The sequence below is a fragment of the Tasmannia lanceolata genome, unplaced genomic scaffold (genome assembly GCF_043159265.1).
Source record: "Tasmannia lanceolata isolate RefF3 unplaced genomic scaffold, GAP_Taslan_0.1 ptg000002l, whole genome shotgun sequence".
NCBI classification, from domain to species: Eukaryota; Viridiplantae; Streptophyta; class Magnoliopsida; order Canellales; family Winteraceae; genus Tasmannia; species Tasmannia lanceolata.
Window position 1 is genome coordinate 52,285,625 of NW_027518679.1, and position 17,921 is coordinate 52,303,545.

At 39.3% G+C, this 17,921-nt stretch overlaps 1 protein-coding gene and 2 pseudogenes across 2 annotated transcripts; 1 reads left to right on the forward strand and 2 right to left on the reverse strand.

The window, feature by feature from the left end:
* The first annotated feature begins 1,470 nt into the window (after positions 1-1,470).
* Positions 1,471-11,482, forward strand: LOC143878148 (uncharacterized). The gene is made up of 5 exons (XM_077380457.1): positions 1,471-1,740; positions 2,890-3,028; positions 9,158-9,384; positions 10,263-10,520; positions 11,007-11,482. The coding sequence occupies exons 1-5, from the start codon at positions 1,486-1,488 to the stop codon at positions 11,319-11,321; spliced, it is 1,194 nt and encodes a 397-aa protein (XP_077236572.1). The 5' UTR covers positions 1,471-1,485; the 3' UTR covers positions 11,322-11,482.
* Positions 11,483-12,645: 1,163 nt separating this feature from the next.
* LOC143886778 (putative anion transporter 6) lies at positions 12,646-16,579 on the reverse strand (annotated as a pseudogene). Its single transcript, XR_013253916.1, has 4 exons — positions 16,104-16,579; positions 15,776-15,958; positions 15,230-15,441; positions 12,646-14,810 (listed from the first exon to the last, which is right to left on the reverse strand). The product of XR_013253916.1 is annotated as a putative anion transporter 6 (transcript).
* On the reverse strand, positions 15,232-16,209 carry LOC143892865 (peroxisomal acyl-coenzyme A oxidase 1 pseudogene; annotated as a pseudogene).
* Positions 16,580-17,921: the final 1,342 nt, after the last annotated feature.

Below are 17,921 nucleotides of genomic sequence, written 5' to 3' on the forward strand. Positions count from 1 at the left end.
AGAGAGAGAGAGAGAGAGAGAGAGAGAGAGAGATCTGGACTTTGGGGTAGGGGTGGCCAACCGGTTCGGTTCGGTTCTCGGTTCTCGGATCCTTTTTTTTCGGTTCTCGGTTCTCGGTTCCATGAACCGTAAGAACCGAACCAAACCGTAGTACACAGTAGGACCGAACCGAACCGGACCGAACATAATCGGTTCGGTCCGGTCCGGTTCTTCGGTTCTAATGGCTAATTATTAATTATTAATTATAATTTATAAAAACTTTTAATTAAAGTTATAATATAAGTTACTTTCTTATTATAAGAATAGTATTAACTATTACTTATTAATATTATAAGTAATTTATATTATTAAGTATATGTATAATAGAAATATAAAAATATTATATATATATATATATATATATATATATATATATATATATATATATATATATATATATATATATATATATATTCAAAGTTCGGTTCTTCGGTTCCGGAACCGAACCGAAAACATTAGACCCGGAACCGAACCGAAAACATTAGACCCGGAACCGAACCGAAAACATTAGACCTGGAACCGAACCGAATAAGTTCGGTTCTTCATCAGTGGAACCGAACCGGACAAAAAATATTTTTTTACAGTTCGGTTCCGGTTCGCTTCTTCGGTTCTGGCCACCCCTACTTTGGGGGTCCCCGACTCACCGGAGAGGCTGCCGGAAAACGGTGCCGAAGGCAGAGGGGGAACCTCGGTAGCAAGTTAGGGTTCGAGAGTGGAGATAAGATAACACGGCAGAGAGAAGAGAAAATAAAGCCTTAAAAACCAGACCAATTTCATTTGAGCTCTGTTTGGTTGCCAAAGGTGGGAAGATTAACAACGTTTCAAACGCCGCTGATCTTCCACACTTCTTTCCGACGTATGTTTGGTTGCCATTTTGCATTGAAACTCCGTTTAACTCCTAGACATCTACTAGACATCATCATTGCCCTTTTTCATATGTGGCGCCTACATGGCCACCATGTTCCCTCCTCTAATCTTCTCTCTATCTTTCAGCATTTTAGTGAAATTTGGGTGGAAGAAGAGAAGATTCTTGTCTTATTCTCTTCTCTCTCTCCCCCCTTTTCTCTCTCTTCCACTCTCTATATCATTGTAATGACACTTCTACGTCTTTCTCCAATCTTCTCGAGGATTGCCGCCCAACCAATCACTATTTACCATTCTTCCGCTATTCGTCTCCACATCTTCCTTGCTTCTCTACTTCCCTTTGAATTCTTCTTCTCCTAATCTCCCAGCCACTTTTGGCACAAAATTAAGGTGTGCTAAACTCAAGGGTTCCCTTGCAAGAATGGGTTGAAAGGGCGCCCACATTGGCTGTAGGTCACCGTGCATTTAATACTCTTTCATCTGCAGCCATTATAAAATGTAGATTTGTAGCCAACCGGGTGCCCTTTCAACCCATTTTTACGAGTTTGCCCTTGTGTTTAGCATCTCTATTTTGTGGGACCCATGAGAGAATGGGATTATGGGATCCAGCCCACTACATGCAATTATTTGCCGGCGAGAAACTTCCCTCTTGATCGAAGCGTTGAAAATGAAATTATTGAACACTTTTACCAGTCTCGAGGCAGCCATAGAAAGTTCTCATCAGTAAGCAACAAGTGCCCTGTATTCCAATCCTTCACTGATACAATAACCAAACAAGTAAGAGCATTTTCAGGAATGGTGAAAGCTATCAGAGTAAATGAACTTGGTGGTCCAGAGGCAAGTTTCTTCCTTCAATCCCTTTATGTATTCTTCTTTTTCAACAATAACATATATGGTTATCTATCCTTCATGTAAATTCTATTTTCTCTGCTGGTGAAGAACATTGTACTTTGATGGATACAATATGATCAAGTTCTCTTTGGTCTGGTCTGGTCTTGTCTTAAGTTAGTGTTTTAGGGCTTATGCTTGATTATGTGATTTAGTGGATAAATACGTTTGAAACATTGGGTTCGATTGAAATTACCAAGATTGATTAGACTTTAATTAAATTGAAACTAACCCATTTTAGTTGGGTCTCAACTGAAATTACCCAAGATCCTTTAGACCCTGTTTGGATTGAGGGAATTTTATGGCAAATTTTGGAGAGGAAAATAGTTCTAAGATTTCTTACTTTTTTTACTTACAAAAAAAGATGACATGAACCAACCCTAATCAATTTTTACTTAGAGAGACCTTCAATTTATGATAATATCACTGTAAATTAATTATAATCTTATTATGGAAGCAAAATTGTGGAAGGTTTTCAATCAGAAATGTGAAATGTTTTCTTGCAATCCAAACAGGACCTTAATTAAATTCAAACTAACCCATTTTAGTTGGGTCTCAACTGAAATTACCCAAGATCAATATTTTGCAATTCTCAATACTTGCTACTCAGTTCTTAGGCAAATACCTCGAAGATCATTTGGTTTGGGCTTCCATAGAAATTGCCAAGGTAGTTTCTTTGGTCGGTTCTAGATGGTGAATTGAACCCAGTTCTCCGGTAAATAATATATTCAGTAGAAACTCACATCAGTCATGTTTTAATTGGACTGACCAAGATCAATATTTGGCTGGTTCTTGATATCAAATTGAACCCACATCTTATTTTTCGTTTGTCTGTATTTGGGTGTGTTGTCACTGTACTTCTCAGTTCTGATTTATGTTTAGCTTTGGTGAAAAACGTCCATATAGTTGGCCTTCTTTGTTGCGGTTGGTTTATATTATTGGCCAGATTAATCTCTTCCAGTAACATCTTCTGTGCTAGTGGCACTTTTTTGAGTATTTGATCTGATTGGCAAGAGTGTTTTATTTATTTATTTATTTTTTGGTTATGAGATTATGATTTAAAGTTATCGTTCCTTTCCTCAAATAAAAAAAATTCAGGTGCTGAAGTGGGAGGATGTGGAAATAGGAGAGCCCAAGGAGGGTGAGATCCGTGTGAAAAACAAAGCTATTGGGGTCAACTTCATCGATGTGTATTTCCGCACAGGAGTTTACAAAACAACCTTGCCGTTTACTCCAGGTGACTTTGGTTGCTCTGTTTTCAACTTTTCATTGTTCCCCGAAGAAAAGAAGTTCAGGTTCTAGTTTCTATCTGTTTATATCGTGCTTATATTGTAGACTAAATTTCATTCCGCCTAAATGAATTTGTTGTATTGGAATTTTCCAATGTCAATGAATTTGTTGCATTGGAATTTGTTCCAGCATCAAAGAAAATTGTGGTATTGACATGGTTATAAAGATGTCAATAACCATTCTTTCATCATACTCCCAGGGTTGCTTTGAAAGTGGAGGAATGAGATTGGGGACGGCTGATAGCAAGGAAGGCTGTGTTCTTGGAAGCTTAAAGATCTGAAAAAGAGAATTAGATATTCCCATCCTAATGCTATTTCAGATCATTCCCCTGTAGTGTCCGAATCAGATGATATAACTGTGGGCTAGAGACCTTTCATATTTGAGAATTTGTGGCTTGAAGTTCCTAGGTTTAAAGAGTTGCTTTGAAAGTGGTGGATGATATTGGTGACGGCGGATGGGAAGGAAGGATGTGTTCTTGGAAGCTTAACAATCTGAAAAAGAGGTTAGATAGTGGAGAATGAACTCTTTTGGTGTTGTTATGCTGTTAGCCAAATCAAAAAGCGCTTGTTAGGAGAGATTGGAACCTTGGAGAAGTTGGTGGAAGTAAGGAATCTCTCTAAAGATGAATGGGTGTGAAGAATGGAACTCAAAAAAGAGTTTGAAGAGGGAACACATGGAAGAGATTACTTGGAGACAACGATCAAAGGCGCTTTGGCTAAAAGAGGGCAATAGGAAGTTTGCTTTCTTTTTTCCATAGAGTTGTAATGTGGGTGCTTAAGAGAGAAGAAGAAGAAGAAAATTAACACAAGAACACAACTAGAGGAGGAAACGGGAGCAATGCTCAACCAAATTGATATATTATCAATAATCTAAGTATGTCTAAAAAATCTCATCTGCCTCTAATACAACACATTTTATAGAATCCTTACAAAGGAATCTCTACACAACATTAACTGCACATAGAAATCTCTGCACAACATTAACTACTACAATTCCCAACACCACAACTTACTAGATTTACTTAAGTAAACACAACTTACTAGACATAACTTACTAGACTTACTTAATGCAACTCAACTTACTCGATACTAGTTAATGAAACTCAACTTACTAGACCACTTAACGAAATACAACTTACTAAGATTAAGAAATGAGGTAGTTGTAGAAAAGTCTTCCAAGCATTCATTACAAAACAACCTTGGATACTCACCCAAGCCACCTAGGCGTGACATGGTTGCCAAGTTGGCACTACATCAAGTTGCCAACACATGGAGGAGGTCTAATGCCATTAAGGGCTTAATGGTGAATTGTATTCAAGTTGAAGATAGAAAGTGGATTGTAGACGCTATATCGATTCCATGAGACACTTTATGCCCAACCTTTCCACTTTTATTAGTGGGAAAGCTGTGAGTTTCTTTAAGCGTAGTTGGGGTTTGAGCCTTTCTTGTTTACTTTGTTTATCTCTCTTCTGTAGTTTGCAGATGAAACACTGATTTTCTTTAGTGGTTTGAGGAGGTGTGGGGTTGAAGATTAATGTGAGATTATTTTTGCCAGGTTTTATCATTGAGGAGAGTAGGTGGTAGAACTTGCGGAGGTATTTGGGTGTAAAGTAGATAGGCTTCTTTTTTCGTATCTTGGGTTCCCCTTTGCTTTGGGCATTCCTTCAAAATTGTTGTGGGACTCGGAGATAGTGTATTGAAAGGAGGTTGGTGCTTCAGAAGGACTATTTTTTAGTGGGACAATCACCCTTATTAAGGAGGCCTTCGTTAATCTTCCTACTTTGTATGGGAGATTAGAGATTGTTAATTGTCCTAGATAAAGGGGTGGGGTCTTGGGATTGGTGACACTTGTCCGAGCAATAACATCCCTCAAAAAATGGCTTTGGAGGTTGGGAGAGGAGCACAATTCCCTTTGGACCACTATTATGGGAAAATATGGCGTGGGTGGGGTGTGGTGGATGGGTGGGAAGAGATGTAGGTTGGGAGCATGACAACCAATGTTTAGTTTCAAAGTTGAGTTCTTTTCGTTCATTTAGTTTAGGGCGGGGACAGGGAGAGGGGATATGGCTTTGGTATGACTTGTGGTTGGGTTGAGACCCCTTTATATGCCATGCCTACATGAGCCTCTATAGGTTAGAGTGTGTGAATGAGACCCTTGATGTTGATTGTTATGAGAAAATAGGTGGTAGGGTGGTTTGATATTGGTTGTTTTATTGCCGTTTCAAGGATGAAGGGATAGATCATTGGTTAATGCCATACATAATTTAGAAGAGGTGTTTTTGTCATTCTTATGGATAGGAGGATTCTAGCTCCGGATTCTAGGGGAGAATCAAAAGTTCATTCCTTCTTTTGTTGTTTGGTTAAAGGAGGGCGCCCATCTTTCAAGTGGATATAGCGGTGTTAAGTCTTGCGCCCCACTTATGATGCAAAGTTTTTGTTAGATGGTGGCTCAGCAAAAGCTTAATACATTAGACATCTTAAAGAGGAAGATGTGCCATTTGATGAATAAATATAGATATGTGTTGTGTAAGGTGCCCAAAGAGTCTTGTGATCACATTCTCTTTCATTGTCTGATTGCTAGAAGGTTGAGGTTGGATCCTTTTATAATTCAATATTTTTTTTGTCTTTCCTTCTCCCTTCTCGGCTTTGTGGGAGTAGCATTGTCGCCATCTTCGGGAGAGAGGTAGAAATGTTTCCCTTGCATGGATTATTGGGGAGGTTAGAAGCCTCATCTTCTCGTGGGTTGTTATAGGAAAGGAATTTAGTGGTTACTCTATCCAAGACCTTCATAGAAAATGGGAGGTGTTCATTTTAGATAGAAATAGAAAGGAGAAGAGAAAAGCTAAGTGGAACCCTCCATCTCCTTATGGAGAAGAGAAAAGCTAAGTGGAACCCTCCACCTCTTAATGCTCTTGAGCTCAACGTCCATGGGGCTTCCTTCAGCAACATGGGTTTGGCCATTAAGTGTGGTTAGAATTCATTTGGAGGATGTCGTGCTTTCCTTCTCCGGTTCAATGGGCAGAATGCTCAATCAAAGTGGAGACACATGTTTTACTGACAAGTCTTAGGCTTTTCATTACAGGATCTTGGTGGGAGCCTTCTTGTGGACGGAGATTCGTCCAATGGGAGCCAAAATAGATCCATGGGTCCATGGAGATTAGCCATGATTATTAATGAGATTAAAGAGATTTGTAAACCTCTTTTTAACCTTATATCCCTCTTAATGCTAACAAGGTTGTGGATGCTCTACTAAAGGGAGCATACATAGAGAATCGTTGTATGTGGGGCAATCTCTGCCTCTCATGTAATTCTCTTTTTTGCTCGTCATTTAATAAATTTTTTATTTACAGTCTTAGAAACATTTTTTTTACTGACTTGTGTAGAGAAAGAGCAAGCTTCAATGCATTAGAATGGAGGGAAACCAGCCCATTAACTTCACCTAATTTTCAACCAAATTAAGCCGTGGTTTGATATGACCCCTACCAAATTTATTAAAAAATATAAAAAGAATTACTATCTGGTGTATTTCCTCTTTTTAGAATCAACTGATATAATCAGTAAAAGGTCACTATGAATGGAGGAAGGAGGAATACAAAGAATGTGAATAGGAAACGATGCAGTGCAACTTGGCAGCCATGTCACGCCTAGGTGGCTTGGGTAGAGTACCCAAGGTTGTTTTGTAATGAATGCTTGAAAGACTTTTTCTACAACTACCTCATTTAATTAGTCATAGTAAGTTATGTCGAGTAAGTTGTGTTTCTGTAAGTCTGTCTAGTAGGTTGTGGTGTTGAAATTGTAGTAGTTAATGTTGGTGGTCGTGGTCGTGGTTTGGGGGGGGGGAAGGTTCCTATGTAAGAATTCTATAAAATGAGTTGTATGGGATGGAATTGGGGGATTTTGGACAAATTTAGATTATTGATAATATATCAATTTGGTTGAGCATTGCTCCTGTTTCCTTCTTATCTTGGTTATAATCTTGTGTTCTACTTTCTTCGTCTTCCCTCCTAATCACCTACATCAGGAAATGAACTTCTTGATAGGGTATTTGCTGCCATGTTTGCTTCTTCAAAAAAGGGCGGCCCAGTGCACGAGGCTCCCGCCATTGCGGGGTCTGGGGAGGGCTAGATGTACGCAGTCTTACCCCTGATTTGCAGAGAGGCTGTTTCTGTGACTCGAACCCGTGACTACCAGGTCACAATGGAGCAACCTTACCGTTGCGCACCTTACCATTGCGCCAAGGCTCGCCCCCAAAGCTGCAATGTTTGCTTCTCCAAGTATGTGAAAAATTCCAATACATGAATTCTCATACAATTCATGCATTTAGGAAAGTCCAGCGACAACTGTCATTTCTCTCCCTTGTGGTTGCATCAATTAATGGAATTGTTCGGAAGTTAGAAAATATAAAACAGCCTTCAAAGCTGCAATGGTGACACTTGGCAAGAAGAAAGAATGCATAAAACTGCTTGCAAGGGAAATGCGAGGTGTGGCACCTATTCCTCCAATAAAAGAAGCAAGACTTATGGATAGAAAATCAAGAGGGTGAGTTTGGTATTTGTAAATCTTATGGCAGTATGCATGCAATGGGGTTCTGTTGAAAAGTTTTAAGAAGTTACGAGCGTGATTTCTCACCGTTTTTAGGAGCTGGTGAAAAGATATTGACCTGGCAGAAAAGCAAACATTTGATTCAGGCGGTGGAGTGCCCAAAACCTAAGTAGAGTTACCTTTGTTCCTGCCGTTGAGCTTGTAGGAATTTCTTCTTTGGCTATCCCGTCCTTCAAGTGACCAAGAAATGCACATTTCCACAATCTGTGGCAAGATCCACAACCAGTTGAAGAAACAAATTTTTATTAAGCCCGGAGGATGCTTTTAATCACATCATGAAGGGGATCTCCCTTTTCCCTGCTTCAGTAATCTTTCAGTAATCTATAAGATTGAGGCATTCTTTCTTCTTTTTTGGATGGTAAGATTGATGCATTCTTCTTCAGTTTAATATGGAAGAAAAACAATTTATGAGATGCAAATTTTAGCTGCATTGACTAAAATTGAGAGGGATAAATGAGTAAAAGGAAGGAAACAAAAGAGGGGTTGGAGTGGTTTGATTTCCTTCCCCCGTGAGAAGTTTCGGCTCTGTTTTCCTTTGTATTTTTTGCTGTCCTTTGCTGTTTTTCCCTTTTGTATTATTTCTGGTGACCTTCTCGGTTTCCTTTTTCAATATATATTGCCTTTTCAAAAAAAAAAAAGGAAACAAAAGAAAGACAAAACAAGAAAGGTGAGATACAAAATGAGAAGGAAAAAAATGATGAACGAGAAAAAGGAAGCAGGATAAATTGAAAAATGAATGACAGAGAGAGAGAGAGAGAGAGAGAGAGAGAGAGAGAGAGAGAGAGAGAGATGGTAAGAAGAATTTATAGCTTGAAGAGAAGCAAGGAAATGATAGCAGAGATTATGAGTTGAAGAGCAGCGGTTCATTTTGTTCCTTCCTTGTTGCCTTTTATATTACAGACTGATGTAAATATTCACTGGAAGACGTGCAAAAATGTAAAAGAATGGAGAATTATACAACATCATTCAGGAATGACTAATATGCCTTCATATTCTAGTCATGTCTCATTGGTAAACCACCTATCTGTTAACTACATTATGTGGCACATCATTGTGGCGTCTACTCAAAGAAAGGTTTTGGATATATATATTAGTTGCTAGGCACAGTTGAGATTGTAATGGAAAAAATTACCCAGCAAAGAATGGCCCCATGTAGGTGCTACAAATCTATAGAACTTGCATTTTCTCTTTCATTTTCACTGATTTGACCGAAAAAAGTCAACCTTGTCCCCGGAAAAGACAATAAGTCATAAAATGCATATCATTTAGTTATTAGAGCTCGAGTTCCTCTATAAAGAGTTACAATCAAGGAGAAAGCGCTCACAACCTATCCATAGCCAGTTAGCCACCAAGCCTGCTCTGCATGGTTCAACAATTAGTCATCTTACTGTTATAATACTAGACAGCATATATTGAAAATTTTCTCCTTGCAGTCTATACATCACATACAAAGAACCATGGTCATTGTTTTACAGGGCAGGAGGCAGTTGGAGTGGTGACAGCTGTAGGCCCGGGTTTGACCGGTAGGAAAGTAGGAGATATTGTTGCTTATGGTGGTGGTTCAATGGGTTCCTATGCAGAAGAACAGATCCTTCCTGCGAGCACTGTGGTGACTGTCCCACCTTCTATCACTCCTGAGGTTGCAGCATCCATCATGATTAAGGGTATGACAGTGCAGTACCTAGTCCGCCGATGTTTTAAGGTTGGTTCTACTGAGATGAATGGCCATGAGCATCGAACTAGTAAATTGAAAACCGTTCTTCCACAAATTAGTAATTTATATGTTCTTATAATTGTGGATTTAAATTTCGGTTACGGTTTCGGCCGAAACTGAAATTTCAGCCTTAATTCAGAAAAATAATAATTTGTATTTCATTTTTAATCTGTAATTTCGGCCGAAATTTCCAAAATTTCATATTAAAATTAAAATTGTAAAGAAAACTCATTTTTCCGTCCGAAATTTGGGCAAAATCGTAAATTTTGGGTTTTGTGCATTTCGGTTTCTGTCCCAACCGAAATCCAAAATTTCGGTATTTTGGCCGAAATTTAAAACCATGTTTATAAATAATGAAGATGTATACACATGTGAGTGCGCCTGTGCGTACACAAGCAAATGCGAATGTATTCTCTTCTTGTATCCATTTTGTGAGATCAGTGTTTAGAAACTCGGTCTCGGACACGGTAAAGCCTAGCTGACTTGGGCAAGTCATTAATTGAAACCGTCAATTAATTTTTCATTAACAGGGGTGAGTCTAAGGAGTTTTTCGTTGACTAATTAACGAAAAAATGCCTAACCCGTAGTGGTTAGGCATTTTTGTGCTGAGCCTCAATTTCAATAGGAAGGTTCTTTGTGTTGCAACCACGAATTTATGGTTTCAAATCAGCCTCTTCCTATTACAAAAAAAAAAAAAAAAAAAAAGGGATAAAAGTCAGATTCAGACTCTCGTCTGCTGGGGTAAAACTTAGTTGACCTGGGCGAGTAGTCGATTGAAGAGTTTTAAAAATGAGTAAGACATGCCTTTACATAACACTTGTACATATAATCTTCGAAAAGGAGGACTGACTTTACTGTGAGTGCAGGTTGAACCCGGGCACACTGTCCTTGTTCATGCAGCAGCTGGAGGAGTTGGGTCTCTACTCTGCCAGTGGGCAAATGCCCTTGGTGCAACAGTCATCGGAACAGTGTCAACCGAAGCAAAAGCGGTCCAAGCTACTAAGGATGGATGCCATCATGTCATAATCTACAACCAAGAGGATTTTGTTACTAGCGTCGACAAGATAACTTCTGGGAAGGGAGTTGATGTGGTCTACGACTCCGTTGGAAAAGATACATTCCAGGTAAAATATTCATCAGAGGAACTTTAAGTGCAATGTGGGTACCATTTTCACAATGTCTAAAAACTTGGACTCAGAGTCTCAGACAAAAAACTCGGCACAAGGTAAAACAAGGAGATTCAACTTGGGTGAGTCAGTGATTGGTAGGACAAAACTTGAGCAAGTTAAAGGAGTTTTTGATTGACTTGGTAGGACAAAACTTGGACTCGAACGAAAACTCAGGCAGAGCAGAACCAAATTGACTAAAAACTCGGACTCAGACTAAAACTCAGCCAAGGCAAAAAGGAGTAAACTTGGGTGAGTCGATGATTGACACGGTCAAGTTTTCATTAACTTGGGCAGTTCAAAAGAGTTTTTGATTGATTTGGTAGGACAAAACTTGGACTTAGACAAAAAATCGAGTGAAACCAAGTTGACTTTGACGAGTCTAAGATTGATTTGGGGAGTTTTGAAGCAATGCTTTCACAGTGATCTAATGCTTTGGTGCAGGGATCATTGGCGTGCCTGAAGGCTCGTGGGTACATGGTGAGCTTCGGGCAGTCATCGGGTTCCCCAGATCCAATTCCATTGTCAGCCCTTGCCGCGAAATCTTTGTTCTTGACAAGGCCTTCCCTCATGCATTACAATGCAACCCGGGACGAGTTACTAGAATGTGCCGGAGAATTGTTTGCCAATGTTGCATCTGGTGTGCTGCGGGTTCGTGTTAATCACACCTACCCTTTGTCTCAAGCCGCGCAGGCTCATGCGGACCTTGAGGCCAGGAAAACGTCCGGTTCGGTAATATTGATACCGGAATCTAACTAGTATGAGCAGTACCTATTTGTCCAAAAGGGATTTGGAGGGCTTCTGATAGAAAACTTATGATTTTCTGAATAATGAGTTGTTTTGCTTTGAAGGACCTGTTTACCTGACAGATGAGCCCAATCATTGGTTGAATCTAATGTCCATGTTTGATTGATGAAACATGATACCTAGATCAAGGATTTTCGCTTTGATGTCAAAAGGAAACAGAGAACAAATACAAATAGAACCAACTTGTGATGCAAATTTTACTTAGTGAGTAAAATGACAAAAAAGAACTTCACTATAAAAAGACTCAAAAGCCAATCAAAGTGTAAAATAAGGTGGGTTCTCCTCATTATAAAAAATGGTTGTACCAAGCTATTACAATTCCCAAAAAACTCTCAGAAGCCAATCAAAATATGTGTACTTCATAGAAATGACCAAATACTCTTATATCATATTCATTTAAAAAAATACTCCTATATCATAAAAAATGACTCCTACCTAAGAAAAATAAGAAAATGCCCACACCTCATGAAATAGTGGTATTTGGTCATTTTTCATAAGGTACGTGTTTTTTTTTTTTTTGGTTGCTAATTTTCCATGAGATAAGGGTGTTAGGTTATTTTTTGAGTGTTATTTCAGTCGTTTTATGAGATAAAAGTATTTCAGGAATGCAGAACTCAAGCACCCTTGCAAAACATCAGCTCCTACTCATATATTACCTACAAGAATACTCAACTCAACTAAGCCTTTGTCCCAAACTACAAGAATAATGCAAAATAATTGAGCCATTCACAGTTGTGTTAAATATTTGGGTCTGCCATTCTCCCTCTCTTAATTTAATTTTTCTTTTTTGCTAAGCATCAGAATTAGATGAAGAAGTAACAAATACAAGTTAAGAAAGACTTTCATAAAACCATTAAACAATAAGTTCTTTGACCAAGCAAATGCATAAATATTGCTATGGTCAAATAAATGGACGAAAGTCTGACATGCATTTTTTTTTCTGGTGGGTAAGATGGGGTTAGGCAGGACCCCTGCCGGATATATAGATATGAAAAGAGATTACATCTAGGGGGACTCAAAAGCCAACAAAAAGGGAACAAGCTCCCACTTACAACCCGCACACCCAAAATAGGCTAAGTAGTCCCATTAGAATCAGCAACAATGATGTCCAGCAAATCTATAGGGAGGTCAACCACGGGGATATCCACTCCCTCAATGTAACAGGTGGGTTTAGAGAGAAAATCAGCAGCAGCGTTAGCCTCCCTCCACACATGGGATAACTTCCAATTATTCAGTCAGAAAAGACCATCCCGAATATCAGCAAGAACCGGGATGGTCATAAATAGTGGTAGTATCAAACAAATAGAAGAAATCCTCATTGTCGCTAAGCAGATAGAGAACTGTCCAATTTGAGAGCGAATAAGCTCAAGTAGTTCACATGAAATTTAGAAAAAGAAAAAGAATAATAGTAAAATACAAATTAGCTTTTCCTATCATGAGAACCAACTCACATGTGAAGCTTAGTATGGCTCTACATTGCTTCATGACTACATGGTTCCCTTTGGCGATGATAAAGATGCTGGAAGGGACACAATAGCAGAGTGACTGACATCTTGATGCCACAATATGCCTTCCTTTTTTTAATGCTGAATTTCCATAAACATTTTGAACATTACGGGCTGTTAATGCTGGATAGGAGACGAGAGAAGAAGAAGACTGTTCATCGTTTTCTGATTTCTTGCCCCTCTTTTTGTCAAACGAGAGAGTAGGAGATTGTCCCGTGTTTCCAGGTTTAAGAAATCTAAGGGTGGGGGAGAGATTTCTAAAATCTTGATTTCTTAAAATCAAAGAAAACAATTGATGTCCGAGATTTTAAAGAAGGAGACCGTCTGATTTGTTGCCCCTCTTTTAGACTACTTCCAAACTAAAACCTGGATTCTAAAATCCACATATCCAAACAGCCCCTACAGGTTTTAAACTACTTCATCAGTCAAAAATCCTCTCTCCAGTAGAGAAGACCAAAAATATGAATGAACTAAACATGCAGAGATAACCCGGAATAAAGAACACCGGTTTCCAGCTCTCTGGACTTGAAAGATCCGCATGGGCAGTTTTGCAGCCTAGAGAATCCTGCCCGTGAGCCCAACCCCGACGATACCTGCCAGTGTCCCTGCAGTATTGGAAACTCCCATTACTATTCCAGCATATTTGGGAGCCACATCCAAGTGATTCACAGCAAATCCAGCTCTTCCAAGTGCTAAGAAACCAAGAGACGCCGAAGAACAAAATATGGCACCATTAGAAGTTCTGAACATAGGGAGTGCCATCAAAGCGAAGGCAGCTACAACAAACCCAATTGTGTTAAGCAATTTTCGAGTCCTGGTCACGGACAAGATCCTTCTAGTAATCAAATGATCAGCGACCACTCCACCTATATTGGAGAATATGAACATGTTAAGATAAGGAAACATTTTAGATGAACCCATATCTTGAAGACTAAGCTGAAGGCCTTGTTCGAAGTACGTAGGCAGCCAATTCATAAGAACATACAAAGCATAAAGGAAAGTAAAGTTGTTCACTACAATTGCCCAAACTGGTAAACTAAGGACTATTCTTTTCCTTGGAATTTTGGCGACAAGAACTGAACTTCTGTTATTTTCTATTTTCATCTTATGCAAGCCCCCATTGATTTCATTGAACTTAGCGACTGGCAACAAAGATTCCCCAAAACTTGGAGCTGTTGCCTTCAGTTGATCTAAATGTGGAGGGTCACTAGCATATTTGAACCAAAGAAGAGACCACATGGCACCTAGTACTGCTTCGGCTAAAAATATTGATTCGGATCCCTTGAACTTTACCAAGCTCGGCAATATAAGCATGCCAGCTGCCGCACCTAGGTACATGCCCGATGTTGTCAGAGAAACAGATCGTGATCATTCATGGGGTGGGACCCACTGTCCTAGAACATTATGGATCGAGGGAAAGATGAAACCTTGGGCCACCCCGACGAGTAAGCGAGCGAGTACCAAAATTTTGACTTGGTTGGGGTCGAGCGGAACTGAAGCACATATGAGTGACCATAATAAGAATGAGAGAAGGAGAACACGCCTGCCCCCTATCCATTGGGATACCCATCCTCCAGGGACCTGTGACATGGCATATCCATAGGAAAATGTTGATAGTATCAGGCCCTTGGTTGACTGGTTCACCCCGACGGCATCTGCAGCTACGGTGTAAGCAATTGAGAAGCCCACTCGTTCTATGTAGCAAACACATGTGCTGATGAACAATAAAAGGACAATCACATACCGCTTTGGGAATTTCATGCTTATCATATTTCACTTGGCCCATGCATAGAAGTGAAATATGACTGCTTTATTTTTCATATCATTCCCACAATAAACAGAATTATCACCCTATTAACAAGCAAAGATCCATAGACCCAAAGGCATCATTTTCATGTCCTCAAACACTCCGAAGGATTGGTGGACCTGGAAGAAGCTGCACAAGCAAATAAGAAACACATGATCACAAAACACAATAGGAAACTCCACAGGCACAAAAAAAAAGCAGTATACCAAATGGGCTAGATGCCTAGATCAAACTAGGGTTACAAGATTTTGTCTTCTAATTCAAGTTTGATATAGCCCAGGCAGCATCATTTTGTGCAAGTTCTATAGCCCAGCAAAGAATGGCCCCATGTAGGTGCTACAAGTTCTATAGCCCAGCAAAATGAAAGAGAAAATGCAAGTTCTATAGCCCAGGCAGAGCAAAATTCTCACTAAATCCACTCCCGCTGGTCGTGGGCAGCTTAAACCTTATTAGCACAAACGTTATAGGACAGGGAAGCAATAATAAGATGGTAGATATGTTTTCAGATGTATAACAAACATGGGGGACTGAATTTTACTCTAAATCACCTTCAGAGTTTCGCTATCCTGAGTTGTTGCTTCAGCAGAGGTCGAATATATTCATGGTAACCATCAGTCACAACTGAGTCATTGAGGGGCTCCTTCCATGCTTCCTCATATAGTTTTGGATATACATTTCCATCATAGCGGCTGAGAACAGAGCCTGGGTAATGGTCAGTGTAGTTAAAAGCATCAACAAGGGCCACAGCATTCAGTTGCACCTGCCATGGCAACAGAAGGGGCAGTTCAGGAGAGGAATACAGTGTAACAGTGAGTAGCAACATGCAAGAAACGCCCGTTTGGAAGATATATTTAGGCCATGTTTGGTAACCATGGAATTTTTTTTCATGGAATGTTAGCTTACCAAGGGTTGAGAGAAGGGTAGGGAGAGTGGGAGAGGGAGAGAATTGAGGGTGCATGAGTGAGGAGATGGTGCGAAGTGACTGAAAAATAAGGGACCCTTGCCCTTCTCCCACCACTTGATAGGCTATTATTTCATGGAAAAAACTTTCATGGCTGCCAAACATGGCGTTAAGGGAATGATTTTGTACAAACCTGGGAGTATAGAGATCGGAGCTGATCATTTGCAAGTGCAGATTGCTTAGGGGGTGATGCACCCAGTTGAGAGGAAATCATCAAGATGCTTGTGAAGCAAAGAGAGAGCATAGATGTTGCAGAGAGCTTGTAGTTGTTCTCTGACTCCCTTCCCGTGGATGTCGTTGCGCCTTCTCAATGAACCTGAATGAGAAAATAGCATTTAAGGAAGTTTAGAAGGGGGGAAAAAGTAATTTCATGTAACCTAAATAGCTTGCTCTTTGTAATTTCACAAAAAGAAAATGCTTTGCATATCTCAGAATAAGCAACTCTAGGGTTGCTGAATCACCAAGATGCTTGTGAAGCAAAGAGAGAGCATAGATGTTGCAGAGAGCTTGTAGTTGTTCTCTGACTCCCTTCCTGGGGATGTCTTGTTGCGCCTTCTCAATGAACATGAATGAGAAAATAGCATTTAAGGAAGTTTAGAAGGGGGGAAAAAGTAATTTTATGTAACCTAAATAGCTTGCTCTTTGTAATTTCACAAAAAGAAAATGCTTTGCATATCTCAGAATAAGCAACTCTAGGGTTGCTGAGGTGGCTGCAATGTCAGTTACCAATTCAAAGTGGCTAGTCCTATGATCCAGCTTCATCAACCTCAAATCACACCATTTATTAACAGCATTGGTCTATCAGAAACAAATGACCATGTTCAAACTAGGGTCTCCCAGATTTTGAAACTTATCAATGACCAGATTTATTGCCGGGTCATTTACAATGACATCTTTCTATCATAGTATCAATGATGAGAAAATGTCATGGTATGGGAGGGAGAGAACAAAAAAGGAAGATACTTGGAAACAACAATTAACTGGCAGTGAGCTATTGCTAAGATTGTTGTGTAGGTACTCTCTCTCTCTCTCTCTCTCTCTCTCTCTCTCTCTCTCTATATATATATATATATATATATATATATATATATATATATATCTCCATGTTTCGTTTTGTGTTGTGTAGTGGTTGAGCTAAATCCAGTGGGTTGAGCTAAACCCGTGTTCAACCACTATTTTGTGGTAGTGAACGACTATGTAGTGTGTTTTATGAAGAACCATTGATAATAGTTATTGTGAACCACTATCTAGAGTTCAATCTATTGATAGTAGTTATAGTGAACCACTATGTTGAGTTCAATCTAGACTTCAAAACGGGCTGAGCTAATACCGTTTTTGAACCACTATCTAGTAGTTGATGTGTTTACATAGTGTTTCGTAAGTGTAAATAGTCGTTAAAACTGTGTTTACGTAGTGCTCACTATAAATAGTGGTACATGGATGTAAGCAGTGGTTCAGGGTTGTTCAAAGTGGTTCATTGGATTCCATCTAGTTTAAATTGGTTCATTGGATTGGATTCCATCTACTTCAGTAGTGGTTTATGATTGTTGGAATAGTAGTTCATGTGTTTACATAATATTTCCTAAGTGTAAATAGTGGTTCAGAGACTATAAATAATGGTTCAAACTCTACCAATAGTGGCTCATGGGCGTAAGTAGTGGTTAAAACAATATAAATAGTGATCCAGGGTTGTTCAAAGTGGTTCATTGGATTGGATTCCATCTATTTTAGATTGGTTCATTGGATTGGGTTCCATCTACTTCAATAGTGGTTTAAGATTGTCGGAATAATGGTTCACAGTGTTGGAATAGTGGTTCATGTGTTTACATAGTGTTTTCTAAGTGTAAATAGTGGTTCAGAGGGTATAAATAGTAGTTCCAACTCTGCCAACAGTGGTTCATGGGTGTAAGTAGTGGTTAAAACAATATAAATAGTTGGTAAGGGTTGTTCAAAGTGGTTCATTGGATTGGATTCCATCTAGTTTACATTGGTTCATTGGATTGGGTTCCATCTACTTCAATAGTGGTTTATGATTGTTGGAATAATGGTTCGAAGTGTTGGATAGTGTTTCCTAAGTGTAAATAGTGGTTCAGAGCGTATAAATAGTGGTTCAAACTTTGCCAATAGTGGTTCTTGGGTGTAAGTAGTGGTTAAAACAGTATAAATAGTGGTTCAGGGTTGTTCAGAGTGGTTCATTGGATTGGATTCCATCTATTTTATATTGATCCACTGGATTAGGTTCCATTCCATCTACTTCAATAGTGGTCTAGAATTTTTGG

What these genes read in the sequence shown, in the direction of transcription:
- LOC143878148 (XM_077380457.1), top strand. Translation starts at nt 1,486, where the DNA reads ATGAGAGAATGGGATTATGGGATCCAGCCCACTACATGCAATTATTTG. An exon ending in AACCTTGCCGTTTACTCCAG is followed by an intron (nt 3,029 to 9,157) that starts GTGACTTTGGTT and finishes ATTGTTTTACAG; the next exon opens with GGCAGGAGGCAGTTGGAGTG. An exon ending in TAGTCCGCCGATGTTTTAAG is followed by an intron (nt 9,385 to 10,262) that starts GTTGGTTCTACT and finishes CTGTGAGTGCAG; the next exon opens with GTTGAACCCGGGCACACTGT.